Source organism: Monodelphis domestica, chromosome 1, assembly GCF_027887165.1.
Source record: "Monodelphis domestica isolate mMonDom1 chromosome 1, mMonDom1.pri, whole genome shotgun sequence".
In the NCBI taxonomy this organism is placed as follows: Eukaryota; Metazoa; Chordata; class Mammalia; order Didelphimorphia; family Didelphidae; genus Monodelphis; species Monodelphis domestica.
The window spans coordinates 46,803,403-46,828,914 of record NC_077227.1 but is presented as its reverse complement, the minus strand read 5'-3'; the positions used below and the strand labels follow the sequence as shown (position 1 = coordinate 46,828,914).

The window sequence follows — 25,512 nt, the reverse complement described above, 5'->3', positions numbered from 1 at the left end:
GAATCTTTGCTTCTCCTTGTGCAAAATGGGAATCCAGTCTTTGCAATTCTTAGCTGGTGGGGCTATGCGGTCCATGTATGCACCCCGCAGAGGCTCTATGGGGGGAGCTATTGCAATGCCTCCTTAGGTGCTTTTCCAGACATATGAAGAATTAAGCTATTCCGATCGTAGTTTGTCCTCTTCTCAGATGCACAAGAGAGATCTTCAGGCACTTTTTCTCTGTTGGCATTTGATTGTTCAGAGGAACTGAGCATCTCTGGGATAAGAAGGGACCGCTGGGTGGCTCAGTGGATAGAGAGCCAGGCATGGGGCCAGCGGGTTTTGGGTTCCGCTCTGACCTCAGACACTTCCTAGCTGGGTGACCCTGAACTAGTCACTTGACCAGGTTTGCCTAGCCCTTGTCCTTCTGTCTTGGGATAGAAGGTAAGGATTTAAAAAAAGAAAAGAAAAGAATGTCTTCTTTGGGTTCAACTCTTGGTTCAGGCAACTCGGAATCCTCTGGGTACCATTTGGCCTTATAGGGTTCAAAGGTCAGGATTTTTGTTAGTGGATACAGTCATGATTTTTGGCATTTATCAACTGGATGAAACCTTTTTTTTGAATAATGTTCCCTCACTCTTTTCCACCACCACCACCCTTCCCCGTCACCTCCTGCGTCCTTTAAAAAGCAACACCCTGCCCTTCCACCTTAGTTGTGGGTTGGTTCCAAGGCAGAAGAGCAGTAAGGGCTAGGCAATGGGGTGAAGTGACTTGCCCAGGGACACCCAGCTAGGAAGTGTCAGAGGCCAGATCGGAAGGCAGGACCTCCAGTCTCTGGGCTGGCTCTCCATCCACTGAGCTACCTAGCTGCCCCCTCATCCTCTCCTCTGCAGCAGAGGAAAACATCCAGGATTGGGAGAGGACGTTTGATTCTTGACCTCCTCCTCTGGGTCTCTTTCTCCATCCACGAAGATCTCTACAGTCACATCTCACTCTCCGTTCTCTCGGGTAACGAGCCTCCTAAAGTTCTTGTCCGCACGCTTCCGAGGAAATACCTTTCTTACTCTCTACCTCCATCCTAACATTTGGGGATTTGGTAAATCAGCTTACCCCATCCATGGCTCCCGATGGCCTCCACCCCCCGCCCCTTCATTCCATGGACCGTGGCTTCTTTCAGGGTCTGCCCCTCACTCCTCTTTCAGGCTGTCCCCCAAGCTCTCCCCTCCCACGCCGGACCTTCCTGGCTTGCATTCGCTTCTACAAGGGAGCCCTCGCCAACCCCTTTCTTTTAATTATTTCCTATTATCTCTATTGGTTAAATGTGGTCTCCGTGAGGTTCTGAGCTCCCTGAGGGCAGGGGCTGGCTGTCTTTTGTCTCTTTGCTCATCCCTAGCCTTTAGCACAATGCCTGGCACATGGCAGCACTTAATACATGTTCACTGGATTGAAATCCAGGCTGTCACCCCTTTCGATCAAAGTCCTGGGGAGCATTTGCTTTCTTGGGCCCGAGAATGTCCATCTCGGGGATCCTTTCACTAATGATCTGCCCTCTTCCCTTCCCTCGGAACGAAGGCCTTCTCTGGATTTCCTCTCGTTCTCATAAACCTTCCCAGATTTCAGCAGCGAGAGTCTCGGAGGCCGATATTTCACTATTTTCTTTAGAGGCAAAAAATCCTTTGGGTGTCATTTCTCTCCCGGAGAATTTATAAAAATATTTAAAAAGCCACCGCGTGCTCTGACGTTCTTACTTGGTTTCCTGAGCTTCCCCACTGAAAAGGTTCCTCTAATTGCACTCTGAGGACTCAGTAAAACAGCCTTTGGCGTGGCTCTTCGGACGTCTACAGAGAGGACCGTCGCGGGCTCCTTCCCGGAAGGCAGTTACGGCCGATCCGCGAGGCCCGATTCCTTCCTTCACACTTACTTCCTTGAACGTCATCCCGTTATTTCTTAGGCAGGTTCCTTACAGGGTGAGGCTAGCGGTACAAGTGGACGTCCTCAGCCCCTCAGGTCCAGGGCGGCTCCGTTTCTATTGCTGTGCCCTGGCGGTGCCCTGGAGGCGGCGCAGAGGCCCCTGCCCTGTCCTGGCTCACACGCGCACTCAGGGCTACCTCCAGGACGCCTCCAGCCTCGCAGCCTCGCTGGCTTGCACCAGGGAGTCCTCGCGGGCTCCCGATCTCAAGTCATCCCAGCCTGGTGGGGCCTCCCCGGCTGAAGAGGAGAAACGGCGGGTGCCGACAATCGGGAAGAAGTGCGACGTGCTGCTCTTCTAACCAAATTTAGGCTTGGTGAAAGGAAACACTTCCGGTGCTGCGGCCCCGCAGCGGCGCCATCCTGGGCAGCCCGGAGCGACTGCAAGTCCTACCCAGGCCCGACAGCCTTTAAGAAACACACGGCGCTTCTGACGGGCTCCCTCTCTCCACCGGGAAAACAACGGCAACGGCCCGGGCGCCCGCCTAACGCTAGGCAGGGCCGGCCATGGCTCAGGATTCTGCGGTGCAGCCCGCCGAGGACGAGGAAGCGGCCGGTACCGCGTCCGCCCTGCTCCTCCCGGCGCCCAAGCCTGGAGCCACGACGGCCCTCCCGCGTCGGCTTCCAGAACGAGAGTGGCCTTGGCCAGCCTCCCCCGGGCTCACAGTGCCCAGGCTGATGCCCGACAGGAGCTCCCATTCACAGCCGTCTCGCCGTTCCCTTCTAAGGGAAGGCTGGTGCGGACGCTTCTGGAAGGGCCTTGGACGGCGGTGGATGGGGAGATGGAGGGAGCCACCCCGACCACAGGGGTGCTGCTCCAGGTGTGGAAGGGCCCTTCCGCATGACCAACCCAGCTCCTCTTGGGACAGATGAGGAAATGGGGCTCCGGGATGGACCGTGGCGCGCCCACGCCAAATGGGCAGGGCTGGCCGCAGAGCCACCCCGGGGCCCTCTTCCCGCCGCACCATTTCCCCCCAGCCTGGGCCACAGCTAAATTCCAAAGGCACCCCAGGCTGGCTGTGGGGAGGCCACTCGCGTGTCCAGCAGTGAAGAGAAGCAGAAGCCCGAGCCGGCAAAGGTGAGCTCTCAGGGGTGGCTCAAAGCAGGGCTCACCCCGGGCCCTGCCCACTGAGGAACTCTAAAAATAGCGGCTGACTCCTCCCTCTCCCAGGCCTGGCTGCACTCGCTGCGCAGAGACTGCCCTCTTGTGGCCGTGGCTGGCTGGACGAATGGAGATGGCCAGGGAAAGCTCTTCATGTCTTGGGTTTTCTCCGTGTCAGGAGTCAGTCTTCGCCCACCAGGCCAGGCCGGCTCATTTCTTTCTGCATCGTCTCAGGTGGGGACAGGGGTGGGATTCTTGGATTAGAAAGGCTGGTTGGTCTCTTACCCATGGCCTGTCCATCTGGTTGGGGGCCCTTCAGGAAACGGACACCGAATACCTCCCATCAGACACTGGGGGGCACGGCCAAACATGGCAACCCCTTGGCTTCCGCCTCAATACCCCCACTGCAAAACAGCTTACAAAGTGACGCTTTGTACTCACCTCAGATATTCCCCATGGAGGATCCCTCTATTCTGCTGAATCGCTTCTCTTCTATCAGGGGAACCCAAATGTTTGTGGTTGCTCAAGCAAGGGGTGCTTTGGGTGCCCCTCTTTGGGGAAGGGCAGCCGGCCGAATGATCTAGGGACGTTTTTGTTGACTTGGGAACTCAGCAGGCCGGCCACGTGTGGCTGGCTGGAGAAGCGGGACGTGGCGCCCACCCTGCTCTGCCTCTGACTCCCCCCTTCTTTCTCCTCTGTAAAACAGGCACGTTGGCCCTGGGTGACCGTGGAGGTCCTAGCTCTGGCTATCCGAAAATCAGGGAGAGCTGCTCTACTAACAGTGACCCATCGGTCTTTTGTCTTTAAGAGGGAAGAGAGAGATTTTAAAAAGAACAAACTTTCTGACCAGACTAGAATTTGTTTGGATAAAAAAAAGTGTATTGGATTTCCAATACTAAATAATAAACACAAAATTGTTTTTTAAAAAAGTCATGGAATATACAGCAAATACTATAGAAAAGCAAAAGAAAAAAAAGAAAAAAAGTGTGTACAGAAAGGAATCATTCTACACAGTCCTTCAGCTTCTCCTACATCAGATGAATAACTCAATATACAGGTTTGTTCCACATTGCTCGGAAGAAAGCTGCCATCCCACAGCTTCACTACCACCCTAGAAGATATACAATGCATCTGGTTCCAAATCACAGGATAATGTAAGAAAATGTATCAAACTGTGAAAAAAGCATCATACAGAGTCTATACTAGCTTGGATAAAATGCCTTTTCATTTTCTTTTTACCTTTAAAAAAAAACAACAACTTTGAACAGTTGTTTAAAAGTAAGCCATTGTTGAAAAATATGCTGCCCCCCCCCTTTCCCAATTTGATGGCGGTATGGACAGTCCCCAGGGGTGCTGCAACGGTGCAGCGGTATTTACAAGGAGCCACCACCAACTCGGACTACTGAGTGTACGTTTCTTTGGGCAGAAGGGGAGACGACTGGCGAGGTGACCGCTCTCTCCTCCCCCCGCTGGATCGAAGAGGGCGCTCGGTGTTCTGTTCAAGGTTGCATTTTAGCTGGCCGGTGTTCCTGAATACCATCAGTGGGATGCTGGCTGTCCAGCCGGGCCAGGTGGCTCTCCCAGTGCTGTACTTTCCGTTGTCCCCGCAGAATAAAGAGTTCATCGTTTAAAAAAGGGCACCAAAAATCCAGAAAATGAGAAAAGATCCCCTTTTTACAAGGAAGTTTGCAACCCAAGCTATTCTGTAGCCAGCTGCGGCAGCGCTCTGGGGTCCTGCGGGCAGACCTGTGGCTGGGATGCTTGGCTCACCTCGCCTTCCGCTTTAGGACGGGCGAGGGGCAGGGGCAGGGGCAGGGGCAGGGGCAAGGGAGGCCGGCTTAGAGCAGCTTCACTGGCCCCCGCTCCACCCCGCTGTCCTCGCTTCTCGCCCCCTTCACTCAAGATTCTCGGGGAGCCTCCCGCACTCCGTATTTGCTCTCCAGACATTCTTCACGAAAAACTTCCATCTCCTGGTTTTCCTCAGCACAAAAGATTACAGTGTACGGATGTGGATGTTTCACAAGAAACTTCCGTTTGGAGGCAAAGGCAGCTCTTTTCGAGGCAGGGTGAGTGGGGGCTTGGGCAGGGAAGAGAGGAAGGAAGAAGCACAGCCGGGCTCTTGGCTGCCCTCCGCTCCGGGTCCCCGATCTGGCTCTGCGGATGGCTTCTTAAGGGAGGCCGGAACAACGTCAGGGACCCGCGGCGGAGCCCTTCCATCTGCTTCCTTCCCAAAAGATGACGAAAGCCCTGGCCGCCAGGAGGGAGCCGGGGTGCCAGCTAGGCTGACCCTCTCACTCTGGAGCTGAAGAAGGACGTGTCCCGGGCGGGGAAAGTGCCGCCAGACCTCTGGGAACACCGCCGCGGCCACTCTTCTTCCCGCTAACTTCCCTGGAGCTGACATGCAGGTGCTCCATCTTCGACAAAGTTCTGATGGAGTTCTTGGCTAAAAGAAGACTCTGCCACCCATGAGGAGAATTTCTTACCCAAATTCAAATGAAATGGAGTGCAAATGAGGAACAACAGAGGCTGTGAGGTGACCAGGAAGGACAGTAAAGAACGCGCTTCGAAATGCTGCAGGATCCGGGACGAGGACAAAAACGGAAACAATCCCGGCCCTCCCAGCCCCTCCACTTCCTATCCCCCACCCCCACCTCCCCCAATACTGAAACTGCACAATAAGGGACAACAAGTCTTTCATTGTTACATTTCATTCAAACAGATCTGTAATCTCACAGTGATGAGAGGAGAAAGTCAGGCCTTTAATAATTATAATAAAAAAATAATAATAATAAAAAAGCTTACAAAGAGCAATGCAACATCCCTCCCACTGGCCCCCCCTCCCTCCCAAGTGATGGACTGACTGTTGGCGAGGACGGATCACGCAGAATCAGAACAAACAGAACCCCTAGAACAAGCCACACTGTCAATGATTTTCCATACACAAGAGAAACAAGCAGTCAAATGTCAGGCCAGGCTGTGGAAAACAACACTCTAGTTTTTCTTTCTTTTTTGGATTACATAAAAGGTTTTCCCTTTTTAAAAAAAGATAAAATAAAATAAGAAACAAATAAATTGTACACAAATGCCAAGGTCCGACACGCAATAAAGGTGGCGCTGGCACGGCGCCGAGCGGAGCCTGGTGGGAAGCCGGGCGTGGAGGCGGCCAGCAGCCTTTCCCCAGGACTCCCTGTGGCCTCTGAGGCAGAGGGCCCGAGGCAGCCTCGGCCGTGACTTCCGCAGACGACAGCGCAGGGTCACCGGTGAAGTAGCGCCGGCGCGGAGGCCCTGCCGGCCGCCCACTTGACCCATCCGCTCGCTCGTGTGTGCTGGCTTCTCTTACTCTGTACAATTCCTTGTTTTCCAAGGCCGAGTCCCAAGGCTCAGGGAATGGGGTCCGGAGTCACGTCTGGCAGAGGCGCTCAGGCTGTCGTGATGGCATTAAGGTCCTTCATGAGTCCTTCCAGGTGGGCCATCTCTTTGGTCAGCTCATCTGGTTCGTAGCTCTGTGGAAAAGGTCACGGCGTGAGTGCCAGGCCCGGGGCCGGCTCTCTCCCTGAGCCCCCGCTCTGCGCCCAGCACGACCCACACGGATCAGCCAGTGAGAGCCGGAACCTCGGAGGGCAGGAGAGGGAGATGTGAGGGAGGGAAGAGGGAGGCCCTGGGGCAGACGCAGGAGACAGAAGGGCAGCGGGGCTGGGGGCCGTGGAGACAAGAGGGCTCACTGGGGCTTCCTGAGCAGATGGTGACGGAGGCAGACGAGGCTTTAGGAAGGAGAATCTACGGCCTGAACTTGGGGCTGGGCTAAAACTCATGTGAAGGGAGATAGGATGGAGCTAACCGAGATGCCCGATGTGGAAGCACTCAGACTGGAGGCAGAGGAAGGGGGAGACGAGAGGCTTTAAAGGGGGGTGACACGTGCCTAAGCGAGCCAGGGAGGCGAGGGGAGAAGCCTAGCTGCCTGACCCCCTGGTCAGTCCTGTGGAACACGAGAATGAGCTGGAGGGACAGACGGGGTCAGCGGGAAAGCTCCCGGGGTCTGTTGGGAGCCGATGAGGCAGAGGGCGGGCAGAGAGAAGCTCCCGGTGCCAGCCGCAGTCTGGTCTGGGCCACTCCCCCTCGCCCAACCAATTCATTTATATTAAAAAATGTCAAACCATGCAGGCTTTCTTGAAAGAAGATTTTGGGAAACTGTTATGAATCTGAAGACAAGTCACGAAAACCAATTCCTTAGCAGAGTTCTGGCTCGAAGCTCTTACTACACAGCTCCGTCCTCAGCCCGTGCTGGCTCGCCAGCTCACAGACTCCCTCTCGGTTTCTTCCCTCCCTTTTCTCCTACTCTCCTTCTGACAACCCTAGACTGGCCACCAGGCTTCTGCCTCTCTATGGGCACGAGACTCCTCTTCAGAGACAATGTTCTATGCTGCTAAACAGCCAGATGGTTTTCTAGCCCCGTTACGGGACGAACATGGGCTCTGCTTTCTGCCAAAGGGGCTCCCAAACCTCGGACACCGCCTTGACAGAAGCAGGAGAGGGACACAAGCCCAGAACCCCCGAGCAGCGCACACTCCCACAGTCAAATTCAGCCAAGGTAACCCTCGGGGATTCTGACCCAGTTGCCGAATGGAAATTCATTTTTAGTGTCCAGCCAAGTCTAGCCATCGAGAAGACAAAAGTTTGCTGGACGTTTCCATCTACAAATGCTGCACCCCAGAGGGGATCCTGGTGTGGGATGAGCGGTGACTTGGAGGGCTGTGGGAGGGAGAGGGAAGGGGCTGGGGAGGCTACTGGGGCTCCATGCAGGGACCAGGAGCTCAGTGAGAGGGCGGAGCGGCAGGACGGATGAGGGCCAAGCAGGAACTGAACAAGAGAAGAGATAAAGATGGGAGGCCGGGAGGGGAAGGAGACAGAGGGGAGATGGGGCGCCAAGCTTGGGACGGCACCTCTGCATGCCGGGTCCACTTACACTCTCCGAGTCGTCCAGCATCCTTGTGGTCTCTTGCACATCCGGGGCACTGGGAACGATCACTGGCATGGGAGGCCGGCTTCTCCCCAACGTCCCGATGGATGCCGTCTTCACAGAGTGGAGGTGATGGTTAGTAGCTGAGAACAAACATTTGCACCATCAGGAAGGTGCTTAGTCCCGGCCTCGGCATCCACAGGCTGCCAGTCAAGCACTTAGCACAGCAGAAGCTGCGGTTGCTCAGATGGGCTCTCTTGGAGGAGGGATGCCAGCAGGGACAAGGGCAGGACTCCCATTTGGGGAGCCTCTGAGCACTCTCTGAAGGAGGGAAGGAGGGGTTTAATGACCCCAGGTGGGACTGGGAGTCCCTATGAACCTATTTTGTGGGGAATGAACACATCTGCCAGCTGTATGGGTGAACAGGCACCCCCACCAGGGAGCTGGGGAGAAGAGGCAACTTTCAACCCGAGACTTGGACCCCAAGCTCCCTCCAATCCCGCTGGCTCAGGGACGTGCCCTTACCTTGCTGGGACAGTAACGGTGTGCTTGGTAAGGCAGGGTCATAAGTAGGAGGCCCTGGAGGTGGCACTGCTGGCACAGCGAAGCTCTTCAGAGGGTGAGAGGGCCGGACGTGGGCTGTAGGAAGATTGGGGCCAGAGCCTTCTTCCTGGGCACTGGCTAAATAGGAGGAGCTGGGGGCACCCTCTGGGTCTGGATGGTCAGTACAGCACGTCTGAGATGAGGAAGCTGGCAGGGTGTCCGTACTGGGGGTATTCCGAACGGATTCTATGGCCAAAAAAGGGACAAACATTAGCAATTCTTGGCCCAGGAAAAGTTAAATCTTAGGCTTTTGGCCATTTCTAATGGGGGGTCCTCTAAATCGGTCATCCAGACCACTCGGGCTGATGCTTTTCCCAAGGGAACTAATTTGCAACCGTGTGGCATTCAAGATGGGCTGCTCTGAGACCCCCAACAGTGCCAAGGTCTGACCGGTTCTTCTCCCACTAGGCTGACACTTTACAAAGCACCAGGAGAGGTGAAGCAAGACCAGACTCTCCTCTGAAGGCACTTACACTCATCTACTGGGGCACAGGACAGGAAAAAACCGGGATACACACTGGGCTAGAGCAAGTGTAAGAGAAAAAATGAAGCAGCACAAAGAGGAAGATGAGCAGAGCTGACAGGAGCGAGAAGAGGGTCCTTTGGGGGGGGAGACGAGAAAGGCGGGAAGCCACAGGGATCCAGGTCAGAACACAAGGCTCTCCTAGATGATGGCAGCGACTGCTAGGGAGGGACGTGGTCACATCTGGCTAGGAAGGCAGTCAGGACACAGTGGCAGTGATCCTGAGAGACAGGAGGAGCCTGAAAAAAGCCCATGGCAGGGGTGAGAAGACAGACGAGGCGGCTGCGTCGGCCTCGGCCACCACGTGGGTGTATGGAAGCGGGGCAGTAGCTGGCCAATTGGGGAGGCGGGCTGGGGGAACAGTGCTGCCCAGGACACAGCAAGGGTGAGCCTCCCAAGCACAGGACAGCAGGGGGATGACGGCCAGCTGGCAGCTGCCACGGAGGGCTCCAGGTCAGGGAGAGAACTGCGAAACCTTTACACAGGGGTCCTTTCAAGGAAGGTGCTTCTTTGGTGTGTTTGGACAAATGTAGCTGGGACCACGGATGGGAGGAGGCCATGGAACGAGAAAGTCTAGAGAGAGAAGAGGGAAGGGCCAAGGCCAGAGGCTCGGGGGTGGGAACATCCACACTTTGGGGATGGGAAACTGGGAAAGAGACTAGAATTTCTCCAAAGGACTCAGGGGTGAGTGAATGAGGAAGAAGAGGTAAGGGAAGCCTAAACAAAAAAAGGTTTCTAATGGCTAAAGCCCCTGATAAATGAAAGCGAATGGTTCTTAATTCTAATTGTTCTACAGCTTTAGATGATCATTTATGTTTCACTCTACCACCTTTACTTAGCAAACACTTATGAGGCTCCCAGCTGTACCTTAGGAGGTCAAAGGCGTTGAAGGGAGAATGGAGTCTCCCAGTCCTGGACCTCAGAGTTCTGGACAGGAGTCCCAGCCAGACTCACCGAGTAGGAAAGGACCTCGGAGGCACTGAAGCCAACCTTTACCTGGAGGAGAATCTCCCGAAGCCAGGGTGCTTTGCTTTTGTCAGAGAGCTCTGGTGAGGCGAGAGCGCAGCCTTCTCAGACAGACCACTGGACCTCTCTGTGACAGCTCCTCATGGCTCCTAGTCCTACCCTTTGTTCTCACCAATCTGCCCTTCCACGGGGTAAGCCCTTCAAATACCTGAAGGTAGCAGTCTTCTCTTCCACGGAAGGGGCTCTTGGCGCAGGCTTGCCAACAGAGCGCCCCCCTCAAGAGCCCTTTCTTTCTGTCTTTGCAAGAAAGTCTCTGCTTCCGTCCTTCCCTGGCTGTCTCCTCTAGGCCCTGGAGCCCCTCAGCTTCTGCCTCTACCTGCCTCTTGGTTGCTGATCCCTGAGGGCCATTCTGAGCCCACTATGACCAGCGGGCCTGGACAGTGACAGGGACTGTGCTTGCATATGACCCGGATCACACGAAGCTGGGATATGACAGGCAAGATGGACAGCTGGGTGAGCCTCGTGGGGAAGAGGGGCGGTGGGGATGAATGGAAACAGAGTCGGAGCTGAAAGGGGCCTTTACGAGGCCAGACACCTGGGGAGTAAGTGGTGGAGTCGGTGCCCGAGTCGGAGGAGAGTCTTTCTCCATCACAATCGATTCCCATCTTGTCTCTGTGGTGAAGCGGAGGCAAAGGCTGAGCTTTATCCAATGAGAGAATGTGTGAATGCTCTGGGAGCCTGAGAGTGGCTGGAATGCCCGCTCCCCTCACCACAGCACACCACGCAGACAGGAGATCCAAGACGGGCTGGGGAATGGGGGCAGCTCTGGGTTTCTGCTTCACACTGGGAGGCCCTGGGCTCGCTGGCTGCCCCCTTCCTCTTGGCCTGGGGTCTGGCCCCATTGTGGGCAGCGGCTCTCTCTCATGTTCTCAGACACCTCTGGGAGCAGCCTGATCAGATTAAAATGCAATTGGGAAATATTCTGCAAAATAAATACACGGAATCACAGCTGATGCTGCGTGTGGTCTTCTGCATCACTTTCTGTCTGAGTCTGGGCGCTGCGTGGGTACTGTCAGGCAGCCTCCCTTGCAGTCTGGACAGCTCGACACAGGATGAATTCTGTGCAGGTCTAAGAGCCACAGAAGATCGGGTCTGCCCACCAGGCATCCCCTGCCCCCCAAATGGAGGCAGCCCCCAAGCCATTTTAGAGTCGGGCCTCTAAACTGGGGGGCTGAAGGAGAGGAAAGGGGGAGCTGTGGCAAGGCAGCACCAAGGGTGAAAAAGAACTGGAGGTTTTACAAGATGGAAAACTCCACATGAGGGAATAATCTGGATGTGATAACGGCAGCTGGGCGGCCCAGTAAATAAAGCAGCAGGCGCTGGAGCTGGGAAGATCAGAGTTCAGATGAGAACCTGGACACTTCCTAGCTGTGAGATCCAGGTCAAAACACTTAGATTTGCCTCAGTTTCCTCAACTGTAAAATGGGAGGTCGTCATGGTGCCTGAGGATCGAATGAGATACGGCAAAGCACTCAGCCCCACCCCTAGCAGAGGAACCTGATAAATGCTTGTTCTCTCTCTCTTCGCTTCCCCTAAGAAAGCTGATGTGAGCTGAGGCAATACCAAGAAGGGCCCAGGGTGAAGTTCAAGGAAGAGATAATCCTACCACAAGGAGAGTATTTTTCAGCTCTCGAGAAGGGCCCTGATAATACGCTGGAGAATGTGCAGGAGGACAACCAGGAGAGGGGGAAGAGCCTCAAGTCCATCCGTTGAATAAACTGAGGATATGTTTTGAGAGAGGCTTGTTCACCAGCCTTAAAGTATGTGGAAGGTGCCCAGACTTGTCTTTCTTGCTTAGCCCCCGGGGCACAACTAGGAGCAATGGGAGAAAAATGCCAAGAGGCAAATTGAGGCTCCATGTCAGAAAAAGTCCCTTATCAAGGTATCATAAGGGAAGGTTAAGTTGTTCAACACTCTCTTGAAATACAGGGGGGCTCCTGGGAGGCTGTGAATGCCTCCTCCTTCCAACAAACACTTTTTTGGGGGGCGCTTCTGTAGAGGCTGAAGTGGCCTCTTAGGTCCCCTCCCTCCTATAAGACCCTGGGAGTTTGATGTTAGGATTCATAAAAGGTTGAAGGTCCTTTGAAAAGTTGACAAACAAGTAACATTTTAGTAAATCTCCTTATAAAATTTCCCCAAACCATTTACTGACAGACAGATAAGCAAAGGTCCTAAAAAGAAGAATGTGATTGTGAAAAGGGGTAAACTATATTTTTATACATCAAAACCTATTTCTCATTTCCCTTTCTTTTGCCTGTGAAAGTTACTGTGTCCAAGTTAAATGAATTAAAAGCCTGCTACTTTAGAAGCACAGTGAGGCGAACTCTTTTCTAAAGAATCCTTTTGAAAGCAGACTATTACTTCTAATTTTTCCATTTGGTAAATGGATTTTCATGTGTGTGGAAGGCAGCATTATTATTTCTACTATCACTGTTAAAACTTTTCTAGTACTCTTACATGATCAGGATTACTGTTAAGCAGGTTTCGAATGAGGAAATGCCATGGCTGCCACACAGACACAAAGACAAAGTATCTCCATAGTAAAAGGCACAATGAATAAGGAAAAGACCCCTTGAGCACTGTGACCTTTCACCTGTGGTCCACTCTTTTCTCAGGACTGTTTTTAGCCCACTATTCTTGGCTCCACACTCTCTCGGTTTCTGTAACACTAGTCCCATTCATGCCATCTACTCATTCTTTGCTTTTTCCATGCATCCCTCACATTCCGCACAGTGCCTGGCACACAGTAAACATTGCTGACTGATTTCCAAGCTGAGATACTGTTAGTCAATGAGGCCCAGCTTTCTGTTTACTTCAGGCTGTCTGGCTCAGGTCTGTGCTCTCAGTTCCAAGGAAGCTCCGCATTGGAGACTCATCTATCATTCAACACAAAACCAAAGTGAATGTCTGGGATGGTGCAGAGGGGGCATCCTTGCTGCTGCTGCCCAAGCCTGGCAGGCTGGTCTTCCTGCTCTGATAGGCCCAGCATTCCTGATGTTCTCAGATGTCAAAACAATTTCAAGAATTGAACTGAATTCCAAGGAAGACCCAGTTTACTATGTTACTTATCCTACTGACTTAACCAATATTACAAAATATCTAAAAGGAAAAAACTCCCATTTATAAATATCAGGTAACAATTAAGTATGTTTTTTTTCCCACATTTTCATGGATTTAAAAAAGGAGAAATAAACAGTGAAGGGAAGTACTGAAAAAAGATGCAAGTTTATGCCCTTTTAGTCACATACCTTTCAGTGAACAATCAAAACAGGGGAAAAGATGTTGGAGGTGAATTTTAGAGACAAAAAGAATCAGTTTAGGAAAATCTTAGTTTTGTTTAGCATGTGTGATGCTCATCTGCAACAGAAGGGTGAGGAAACCTCCCCAAACCTGTGACTAAGCAGGGACTCTTGTAAATTCTTGAACATTTTATTTCCCCCGATTCTTTGTGGATGGATTCTTGCTGGGCCTCAATACTCATCTCTCACCTGTGGAATTAGCCCTGTCTGAATGGGACAAGGATGTGCCAATGGGCCATGGGCTGCCCTGAAGGTGGAGATGGTTGCGGGTCGGAGAGGCGAGGCTGCTGGAGTGGAAATGATGGTGAGGGTTATCGAGGGAATGGATGGGATGGGCACTAATCACAGCTGTGGATGAACACAAGACAGAAAAATGCTTAACATACCTTCACAGACAAACATACATTACAGTAACTTTACAACCAGCCACTTCCCCCCCAACACATGATCCAACAATTCAAGATCCTATGAAAAGGGACAGTTATTTATTGTTTTGCATTAATTTTTATGTCAACATTCCCTTTGAAAACTATTTGCAACACAAATGTTAATTTAGCTCATTTAGCTCAGTTAATTTCTCATATGTTGTAAAGGCATATAAAAATAGAAGTCCTTTTTTCAAGGAAATTATTAAACCATTCTGCTATTTTTTACCTGAAGAGCAAGACACTTGATAAATATTAGTTGAATGTGTGAAAGAATGGTGGCACATCTATAAAACATATGAAATGGTATAATCTGGTACCCAAAGTATAACCCAAGAAGCTTTTTCTATGCCATCAGCTTAATCCTTGCTAGAGTCACTTCATACATAGAGAATCTCTTGCTTTCATTTAAACATATCATTGTTTTGAGATTTGACTGGAATCTTTCTATACTTTGCCTGATGGGGGCTTGAGAGGAATTAGCTACTCTGGGTATGGAACATGAATTTTGAGTTTGGGGAAATTCATGGTCTTTTGAGAAAATGAACATAATTCTTTTTTTTTTTTTTGAAAATCCCTACCTTCCGTCTTGGAGTCAATACTGTGTATTGGCTCCAAGGCAGAAGAGTGGTAAGGGCTAGGCAATGGGGGTCAAGTGACTTGCCCAGGGTCACACAGCTAGGAAGTGGCTGAGGCCAGATTTGAACCTAGGACCTCCCGTCTCTAGGTCTGGCTCTCAATCCACTGAGCTACCCAGCTGCCCCCGAACATAATTCTTAATAAAGGATCTTTCTATATAGAAGCTGGCCTCAAAGAAATGGGCTTTCTACATGGGAGCCAAATACTCAAGTGTGGAGTCTGGGGAGAAGGCATAGGTATCAGGAAATGCCAACATTCACCTTCTCAATATGGTAAGTCAAGCAACCATGTAAAAGGAATGACCAAGACCAAAATGTCCAACTTGAGCCCAAAATATTTTTTTCTTATTTTCACAGAATCTAAACTACAAACATAATATATCTTTTTTTTTTCTTTGCACAAGGACTTTGTGATAACTATGATTAAGTCTCATTACCTTTCTGAGCCTTAGGAAAATGACTATTGTCATCAGGGTAGTGCTTAGGGGTTGCTGGGTCTCTGTTTCTAACCTTTATTCAGGTACAAACAAGCTAAAATAATCATCAAGGGCAACCTTGAAGAGGGAAAAGGTATAGACTAGTGTATATAGCCTGAGGGTGAGCAAGTAGAAGGTACCATTCATTCTACACCACTGCTTTGGAGCTAGTGGGGAAGGCTCAGGGCTGGTCCATCATACCTCAGCCTTGGATGATTGCCCTTAGCTTTTCCCCCTTCTCCACAAATCCTTACCCAGAAGTCTGGCTGCCTACCACAGGGAAGGGGTCCCTATAATTTGGAACGATGGCTTTTCTCCATTCAAGCTAGCCAAGAGAAACAGCATGGAGCAGTGGAGCTGGCCTCTGAGGCAGCAGGACCTGGCTGTAGCCCTGCCTCTACTGGTTGGTGACCCTGGACAAGTGTCCCTTTGCTTCTCAGAGCCCAGGCAGTTCTTAAAGAGCAGGGGCTGATCTGTACTGTTGTTAGGAATGACTCCCAGGGAGCTCTTGGCACTGATGAAATCACAGATTTGGGGAAAAGAATGAAAAAAGGCCACCTAAAAGTAACAAAGAGACTGTAGCTCAGCTGTGTGCTTTTCTTTTAAATTAAATACACCTTTCAGGGATCAGGATGTACACCAAAGAACGAAAAAGCCCCTACAAGTCATTTAAACAGGGCAGTGCTGCAGGGGAGCCAGAGCCAGTGCTAATCCCAGAAAGTCTTCTCTTTGGGGGCCGGGGTCAAGGACACATGACTTTACATCATCAGCACAGAAATACACCTTCACTTCTGAAGCATCAGCAAGAGGAAGACACAGGGATAAACCTATTGAGTCTTCTAGTTGGAGAGCTCAGGTTATTGATGCATCTCTTGAAAGGCAAAGCTCAAAGTTCTCAACAACTACCTTCTTTCACAGGGCATTTCTGGATTCTTAGCCTCTTCCTAACCAACATGTCACCAGCTGCTACATCCTACAGGAGCCAGGTCAGCTGAATTCTTTCCTCTGGGCAGTCCTCAGGATCCTGGGCTTAGTCTGCTAGAAGACCCCATTCTACTAGTGACCAGGATGCAAAAGGGCCTCTTAGTTTAAGGTGCAGTACTACAATACATGATTCTCAAAACCCAACAACAGGAACAGCAATTAGATTACTGCTATCAGGATTATTGGATTAAGAGAGATGACTCACATCTGCTCTTTCCTTCCACCCAACAGTAAAGTTTTAAGTAGACTTTATACTTAAGCATACTGCATCATCCCTGAAATAATCAATGAATAAAGGTGACCATCTTTCCCCAATATATGTAAATTGGGAATGAATCTGGAAATAAGGATGATCACTGTTTTATTATTATTATTATTAATTTATTAATCAATCAACTAATTAATTAATTTGTTTTTAAGTCCTTACCTTCCATCTTGGAGTCAATACTGTGTATTGGCTCCAAGGCAGAAGAGTGGTAAGGGCTAGGCAATGGGGGTTAAGTGACTACTTGCCCAGGGTCACACAGCTGGGAAGTGTCTGAGGCCAGATTTGAATCTAGGACCTCCAATCTCTGGGCCTGGCTCTCAATCCACTGAGATACCCAGCTGCCCCCTTTATTATTTTTTAAAGGAAAAATGAGCTTTATAAATAGGATGTATATATACATGAAAACAATTAATTACCATTTGAATCAAAACCAAATTAACTGTAATTTGTTGATTTATTACTGGAGATATAATAAATGACCTGATAAAAAGAATATGTTCATGGTTTTGGGGTACCCATGAAAGGCAAATCATTTTATCTTTTCTGGTCAGAGGTTAGAGTGCCAGGTATAATTTCCTTCTTCTACCTGAAACATTCTCATAGGTTCTAGTAGATAGATTTTCTTGAACAGAAACTCATGGCTGATGAACAGACTCTCTTGCTTGCTAGTTAAGTCTTTGGGACCTAGCTCAGATACAACTACATGTAGAGGGGATAAACTTTTCACTAAGCTTATTGAGGAACAGGGCAAGAATCATTGGGAGGATTATTCATGATTATTTAAATTAAAATGGCACTCCATGCCACAGGAAAAAAGCCATATCTCAAAATTCCCATTAAGTCAAAGTGTTCAAAGGACTTTATTATCTTTAAAATAATAAAATATTCTTAAGAAGCTTCTCAGTGTTGAATAAGATTATTAGGAAGGCCAAAATCTGTTAAAAAAAATACATTTCCCCATCACATGCTGCTTGGTGGGATGGTTGGGTCTGACTTTAATGTAGACAGTCTATTTCTCTGACCTGTGACTCCCTCACTACATAAGAAAGGATGACCAACTCAGTGGTTTTAAACTCTTGATTTACAACTTTAGGTGAGTGATGCTTGCTTACAAAACAATATCAACTAGAATGTTGGCAGGTTTTTGATTGGCAGTTGATTAACATTCTTGCAAGCTATCATCACTGAATTTATTCATGAATATTGACATTAGGACAAAATTAAGATTAGCACTTGCTCATAGCTCATTCTAAATCTAGCACTACAACTGGATGAATTGACAAAAATACAATAAACTTACGTTGGGGTGGCTGAGAGTCAAAAGGCATCATCATTTTTGGTCTCATTCCTCGTCTTCCAGCCAATGTAGACATGCTATCCTCTGATTCATGTCCTGAACATCAAAAACCAGTTGGTTACAACTTAGTAGTCAGCCCAGCAGTACCATTTAGAAGCTTTACTGGAAATCAATTAAGTGGTAGAACCAGGAGACGCAGACAACATGGTTAGTTACAACAATTAACAAAGTGGTTCTAAAAATATCTCGAAATGTTTTTTGAACAAAAAGTGGCACTTTTTTTTTTCTCATTAAAAGACTTTTACTACATGGTCAGGGTTCTATGCATATATGCTTATCCTCTTCGAAAATGGAGCCTTCACAGACTGTATCACCTTTGAAACCTTTTAATTCTGAATATAATACAGACCAAGAAGATTCTAGCTGAATCTCAATGGAAGTGAGGGAGACCTTAAGAGATCTCTTTAAAAACAACTTTGGTGAGCTTAATCTTGTTAATTAAAGAGAGCAGGGAAGCTAACTTCCTGCAGGCTCATTATTCATTTACATTATTCCCAGATCATTCAAAGAAAAGTTCTGTAACCATACAGATTCATTGAACATTGGCAAAAAATTCCCAAACCAAAGTAATTCTACAAAGAATTGAAGACAATTTTAATAAAACCTATAATCATATAGCAGGAAAAACCCTTTCACTTAAAAATAGTACCTCTATATGAATTCCGTCTTTGATGGATATTGCTGTCCATGGAATTATCAACAGGTGTAATATCTTGGGAGTTTCGTGGGATTGGGGTATCAGTCATGATTGGATTAGGGTCTGGAGACTTATCAATGGGCTTTAACTCCAGCCTCTCATGATGGATCCAAAGGTCAGGAGGTTTGACATCTTTGGAATTTCCTTTGTACTTATGGGAACCATTCACAGATTTGCAGGCAGCTCGTTTCCTGAGATAGGAAAAAAAAAATTATAATTAGAAAAATAATCAAAACTCCTTATAAAACTTTTCTGCCAACAACAAAAATAGGTTCTTATTTTTAATATATAAATACAAGATTTGCCCATTTAAGACAGGCTTGATCAACAAATAGGACTGGCTGTTGCAGTAGAACTGTTGTTTACACTATAGAGAGAAGTGAAAATTCCAGATTAAAATCTATGTTAGGAGAAAAAATGTTTCAGTGGGCCTGGACAATGGATGAAACAACCTAAAATTCCCATTAGAAAGTTTTCCCAGGAAGGATTGGAAATGCTTAAGAATGAATTTAGTAAAATCACACAAAGAAACACGTAAGAGTAAGGAGAAAAAGAAAGATTTGAACTCATTGGCCAAGTTAGGTTTTTAAAAGGCCATGTTCAGGAGATACTACAAAAGCAGAATATAACTGTGAGAAGTGGGAGACAAAGACAATGATGACGGAGCTGTGAACAGACACAACTATGACGGAAAACAATTTGAAATCCGTTCTGACGCTCTGACCCTCTAGTCCCACTCCTGGGAATGTCCCCAAGGAAGGGAGGGTGTCACATGCATCAATATATTCGGAATGGCACTCTGGAAAACAGTGTATACACATCAAATGGGAAATGGCTGGCTGGTCAAACTGTGGCCGGCAAACCAAGAAGAGAATGTCACAGTGAATGCAGGAATGTCAAGGAAAACACACAGAGACAGCAGAATTCAGATTATTTATCGTGTCTAAACAGCAATGACTAATCTTTCTGATGACCACCTTCTTCCTGCAGTTACACTGTCACTGTTGTGTTAGATTAAAATTCTCTGGAGACTATATCTTAATTTATGTATTTATGATTCTAAAAGTGGGTCAGAGAAGGCAAAGGAACCGGTCACTGGTGGGGCCGGCTGTTCCTTCACAAGCCAGTGTCTAGATCCATTATCAGATGTGCCAGGGAGCTCTGCTGGGCAACTGTGAGTCTGACCGCGTGTGGTGTGGCTCCCCCAGCCACGGCTCTCTCACACTCTGGCCCTCGGCTTCCTTCCTTCCTGTTCTCTGCTCCCTGGGCTGTCCCTCTTCTGAGTCCCTCTGACTCGGTGGCCTCGGTCCGGCCTCAGAGGCTCTGGCCTCGCCCAGAATGTGGGCAAGTGTTCCACTGTCTTAAGTAATTTGTTGGCAGAGAAGCGCCACGCTTTGTTCTTAATTTGGTCAGCGTGGGCTATTTCAAACTCAATATAAAACTCTCCCTTTTAAAATTTCAAGTCAGTCTTAGGGTACAAGTAAAAAGGGTACAGGCAAGGGTTAAATTCCCACAGTTGGCTTTAGGGGCTGTGCTGGCTTCCTGGCCTTATTACAGAGAAGACAACTGAGGCACAGACAGGCTCAGGGATAGGCACAGGATCACAGAACCAAAGGCTGAAGTGGGATTTGAACTTGGGTCTTCCTGACTCCAATTACACTGCTTCTTTGTGACGGAAACAGAGAAGGCAGAACCACTTAATTCATCTGTCTTCTTCCTTCGCTGCCACAATGGTGCTCTCTGGTCTGGACAGGGCTGAACAGAAACGGTGACCAGGACGCAGAAACCAACATATTCAGGGGTCCCATGGGAAGGTGAGTGGTTGCTCCTCACAACAAGTCCCCCAGCCCAGATGAACAGATTCCAGGGTATGGAATTGGAGGGGGATAAACCTGCCGGGCCATCATCAGGACCAGAGAAGACTAAATGTTTAACTTTCCCAAAGGGTGAATGCAGCGGAACCCGAGCCTGGAGTTTCTACATGCCTGGCTGGGGATCAGAACAGTCCTGCGTGGCTCCAGAAGGCAGACTTGAGAGGAATGGATGGAGGTTGCCAAGAAGCCCATTAAAGTCTAAAGTAAGGAAAAGCTTCTTAATTGTCATCTATCCCAAACTGGAATGGGCTCCCCTGCACTAAAAGTCTTTGAGCAATTTCTATGGTTTGGCTTAATCTGCCTCTGAATTCTCTTCTGAGATTTTGTGATCAATTCTTTAAGACAAGGGACACAAGATAGCTGGGACTGTAGATTCATATGTATATATTTATTTATTCTTTTTAAAAATTATGAACTTAATGCCAAAAAACCTAAATGTTTTCACACAAAATAGAACAGAAAAATAGGATTACAAGTGAAGCCACAAATCTCTAGTATGTACATCTTGCTTTAAAAAACTATGCGTAATAAATTCAACTGTTCCTTGCAAAGCTGGCTGGTTTATGTGTGTTTTCTTCTGTTCTCTTTTGTGCATTAAGAAAATGCTTTTAGTAATCTTTTCTTTGGGAGGCAACATTACTGTTACAAATGTTCCCCATCACTCCTCACCTGTTATTGCCTTCTGACCACTATCTACAATACTTAGTCTTTTAATTGGTACTTCTTTTATTTTTTTTTAAACCCTTACCTTCCGTCTTGGAACCAATACCGTGATTGGTTCTAAGGCAGAAGAGCGGTAAGGGCTAGGCAATGGGGGTCAAGTGACTTGCCCAGGGTCACACAGCTAGGAAGTGTCTGAGGCCAGATTTAAATCTAGGATCTCCCGTCTCTAGACCTGGCTCTCAATCCACTGAGGTACCCAGATGCCCCCAAATTGGAACTTCTTAAGCTACAGGTTGTACACATTATACAGTTTACTGATATTTTAAAAAGCACGATGGATATGACAGTTTGATTTTAGGCCTGAAATAAAAAATGGAGCCCAAGATTTTAAGTATTGGCAATGAACTAGAGTAAATACTTTAAGTTTGTAGGGACACAGATGAATCTGGATCAATAAATGTGGAATATGTCTCCTGAAGAAAGGGTTTAAAGTGGAAATAAATCAAATTTAAAAAAATTTAAGACAGAGGAAGGGAGGTCAGATATCAGAATATTGTCAAAGCAGACCAAGAAGAGGTACATATTCTCTTCTGGGGTCTGATTCTAAGACTAGAAAGAAAAAAGAAGGGTACAGATGCAAAGAGAATAATAGCAAACAAAACAAAGAGAGATTCAAAATAACACATGGCTCAGAAAAAAAGAATTATGTGATCATTCGTGTGGCTTCTAAAAAAGAAAATCCCTTAAAATCTTTATTCATACAGACTGAGCACATTAAAACAATCTTTACTGCAGTCTCACAGAAAAGGGCCTCTGGGCCAGGGGGAATCCTAATTATTATTTAGAAGAAGAAAATGTTTTTATATATTCTGGCACTTTTAAATAGCACACACAGAATTACTAAAGAAGGATGCTGGGCAGCGGGCTTTTATTTGAGGCCCTGGAGCAAAGACACACAGTTTGAAGGTTTAGGTCACTGGGAATCTAAAGCTGATTTCTCTGTAGATTCAATCAATTCTTCAATAAAGAGACCAAATGACCAGGTCATCATGCTGAAATACCTCAAACATTTCAGGGCATTTACTGATGAGTACTCTCCACCCCCTAAACATCCTCTTCTTTCCGCTCCTAAAATCACACAGTGGGCCACTGAAAGTGCCATTGGCCATGACATTTAGCCAACAGTTTCTGGTGTGCTAATTGTATAGAGTTTTTATTTATTAATACAAGTAGTTCTCCCAAATAGCTCTATCAGAAAACACTGTTGTTGGGTCCTAACTACTACAGGTACTTGAAAGAAATAAACTGTTTCTTTAAAAATATTTTAAAATTAATTCATATTGGCCATTAGCACATTAGGTGAAATGTCACATACTTATGCATTCATCCATGTTCTTGCTTTTTGGCACACTTTGTGAATGTGTACACAAAGAAATGTATAACCGATCTAAAAATATTTAAAGGGCATTAAAATTTTTTAAAAATATTTAAAGGGCATCAAATTAATTGGGAACAAAAATCTTGATTTGCTATTTCCTAGTTAACTTATTCAGTGATGGTCAAATCGTACTCCGATGAAGATGATCCCATTTCTTTCTTTCTGCATTTATTTAAGCATTGGCATGTGGTGTGATTTTGTCCCTCCGCCCCACCTCCAGCAAAGCCGTGCCCAGGATGGGAGTTCTTACTTTTTCTGGTGAGAGGTGGTACGGCGGGTGCAGAACACGGCAATGATCACCACCACCACAATGGTGATGACGCCGATGGAGACGATGATGACCAGGAGCATGTTGCTGTCCAGAGGGGAGGTGGGGCTTCCGTGGGGACTGTTACTACCTGCACAGAGGAAAAAGCACGCGGGTTAGTGCATTAGGTCAGAATACTGCAGGCCATTTAAAACCCTTTTCGAGTATTCATAAGGGCCCCAGTGAGCCAACAGAGGGCCTCCTCTCGTATCCAAAGCACACAGGCTGATCTTACGGAGCCCGCGCTGTGAATCAAGCCGTGTTTTCTAGGGACTCAGAGGATGCTCAAGCGCCGCAGCACGCAGCTGGCACCGTGAGGTTCAGAGCACTTCTGTCATGTGCCCCGATCTCTCCCTAACCTCGAGGCAGGCTGGGTAGACGGTGTTTCTGTCGGACAGCTCTCACGGAACGCTGAGCCGAATCCGACAGTAGTGACCACGACCCCATGTTTCACGGAGGAGGAAATGGAGGCTCGGAAGGCTACGAAGGTCACTTAGCCAGGAAGGAGCCTTACTTTGGGTAACCCAGAGCTTGACTTCAAGTTTGGCGCTTTTCCTACCACAGTTTGCTTCCTTTAATGATAACCGTGCCAAAGACACACTTCCTCAAAAACCCCACAAAACAACCCCCCCAAACCTTCCCTCATTCCTAGTTTTCCAATAAACAAAATGGGGTGTTTCCTTCCACTTGGCCGAGGCGGTGCAGGCCGCAGTCGCGGAGCTCAGGGTCTGTCCAACCCCAGAGGAAGGCGCCTAGGCCGGGCTGCGGAGACGTTCAGTGGCAGGACAGCTCCCGATCCGATCTTCGCTGGAAGGAAGAGCGCCTTCGTCGACGCTGCCCCGGGCCCGAGGCGCACAGGAGGCCCCCCGACTGCCGATCCTGTCATCTCCTGAGCATGTGGTGGGTGAACAGAAACGCCGGCTCCGGCCATTCTCTGGACGCCTCGAAGGAGAGAAACAAAGAGCCTCGTGCCAAGGCGGGCCTGAGAGCCCTCTAAAGACCTTGTTGGGAGACTCTCAGCAGCCTGGTTGGCCTTTGCTCCCAGCGTGGGCTCAGCTCTTTCTGGCCTCCTCCAAACACAGCCTCAAAATGCTATCTGCATTCACTTCAAGAACACTTGCTTTTCTCCTGAGTCAGTTCTCCCTCCCCACCTCGAGCCTCGAACCACCTCCCTGCCTCCAGCCCCCACCAGGGGCCTTCGTGCTCTGCCTGGGGCCGGCCCAGGTCCTTCTTCTCCCTCGGCAGTCTCACAGGCCAGAAGCACAGGAAGCGCTCGGGCGCTCCTGATCTTGTAAGCCAGAGCAGACAGTCTGAGGAGGAAGCTCGTCGTCTCTGTGAGGCACCCAAGGAGGCACCGAAGCTCCCAGCCTCCCCCGTGTCTGCTCTCCCTTTTGTTGGCCAAATGTGTCTCCCAACCAACACAGGAGGCTCCCTTCCTGGGCTCCACTCCATCTCTTCCAAGCTTCTGTGCCTCCCTTCACCTGAGCGCCGCCGAGGCTGACCTCCAGATTGCTGCTCCAGCACCCGGACTTCCTCCCTGTCTTAGCCACGTGGCATCCCTAAGCCCTGATGCCCCTCCGGTGCCAGGCCAGGTGGCAGCCCTTCATGAGCGCTGCCGTCATCAAATTAGATTCTTTACTGTTCTGCACAGGCCCAGACAGTTACCACCTCCATGCCTTTATCCGTGCCATTTGCAAAGCCTGAAATGCCAGCCTCTAAATCTCTGAGGAAAGAGTGCCGAGGACTTGGAGGAAGCTTCCCTGGAGTTCTGCCAAAGATGTTACTGTACCTCTTCTGACGTCCTGCAGTCTTCTCTGTACCTGCCACTTACTCAGGCTATAAAAACTTGTATTTCATGTTGGCCCCCGACAGGGAGGCCTGGCTGAGGCCCAGGGACAGCCCTTGTGACCGAGCCAGGTTCTAGTGCTCCAGGCCAAGCGCCTCTCCAGGCATCCTGAGCATATCCATGGAGGCTCTCTGAGGCTCGTCCCTTTCTGCTGTTTGCTCTTGTGTGATAGGCAGGCAGGCGGCATGCGTGTGCTGCAGCTATAAGGAGGAAAAAACAGGCTCCAGGAGGCCAGGTTCTAAAGGGAGGCAGCTTGGCAGCCACCAGGGACACATGAGGCACACCCCCCGGAGCTGGATGGAGGAGCTGGGAAAAGCCTCTTGCATGAGGAGGAGACTGGGTGAGCGGGCAGAAGGGAGACCAGAGAGCGGCACAGGAGGACTACAGGGTGCCAGGCAGGGGAGAAAAGTGGGGAAGCAGGAAAGAGCTGGGCGCAGAAGAGCCGCAATGCCAAAGGGAGGCTTCCTGGGGGGAGGCCAGGGTCGGCTCACGGCTGGAGGCTGCAGCTGTGTGACACAGGAGCCAGAGACCTGGGAAGGCCGAGGGGGAGGGGACTGGCTCTCGTGGAGATGCAGCTGAGGGTGCAGGGATCACGGGCACCACGGTGAGGAGATTCCCAAGTGTGGGAGGGAGCCGCCATGCCAGGAGGGGAGAGGGGCAGAGCCCGGGGAGACAGCAGCCCTGAGAGGGAGGAACAACTGGCAACGGCACCTGAGAGTGGCCCTGGTGGGGGAGGAGAGCCAGGCTGGTGAGGCGCCATAGGTTGAGGAGGCTAGTCTCGCACTGGCACCCTCGCCATCTTTGTTTTCTTCTTTTTACTTAGCTGCTTCTGTGGCAGAGGAGGTGCTCGGGCCTGTTTGCTAAGCTCTGCTTTCTCTCAGGGACTGTCTCTGCTGTCCTCGATGAGCCTCTAACAGGCCCCCCCCCCCCCCACCCCGCTGGGGCTCCCATGGTGGGACCAGGTGGAGATGGAGCGAGTGTGGTGGCCCTTGCGCCATGCCTGCTTCTGCATTACAAAGCGCTTCCCGAGGGCCGAACCAGAAAACAAGGCGGTCCTGACTCTCGAGGTGGGGATGAGGCGG

General features: G+C 49.3%; 1 protein-coding gene across 7 annotated transcripts in view; it reads right to left on the bottom strand.

The window, feature by feature from the left end:
• Positions 1-3,906: 3,906 nt before the first annotated feature.
• NEO1 (neogenin 1) overlaps positions 3,907-25,512 on the bottom strand; it is a 264,950-nt gene continuing 243,344 nt past the window's right edge. For 4 of the 7 annotated variants that reach the window (XM_007478215.2, XM_056798393.1, XM_056798402.1 and 1 more), the window contains 7 exons: positions 22,528-22,675; positions 18,255-18,493; positions 17,549-17,641; positions 13,647-13,805; positions 8,532-8,795; positions 8,013-8,149; positions 3,907-6,552 (listed from right to left, as the gene is read on the bottom strand). In XM_007478215.2, coding sequence (XP_007478277.2) covers positions 6,469-6,552; positions 8,013-8,149; positions 8,532-8,795; positions 13,647-13,805; positions 17,549-17,641; positions 18,255-18,493; positions 22,528-22,675 — 1,124 coding nt within the window. In that variant the 3' untranslated portion in view covers positions 3,907-6,468. The remainder of the gene's footprint in view (positions 6,553-8,012; positions 8,150-8,531; positions 8,796-13,646; positions 13,806-17,548; positions 17,642-18,254; positions 18,494-22,527; positions 22,676-25,512) is intronic. The other 3 variants (XM_056798418.1, XM_056798429.1, XM_056798433.1) reach the window with 1 other exon arrangement.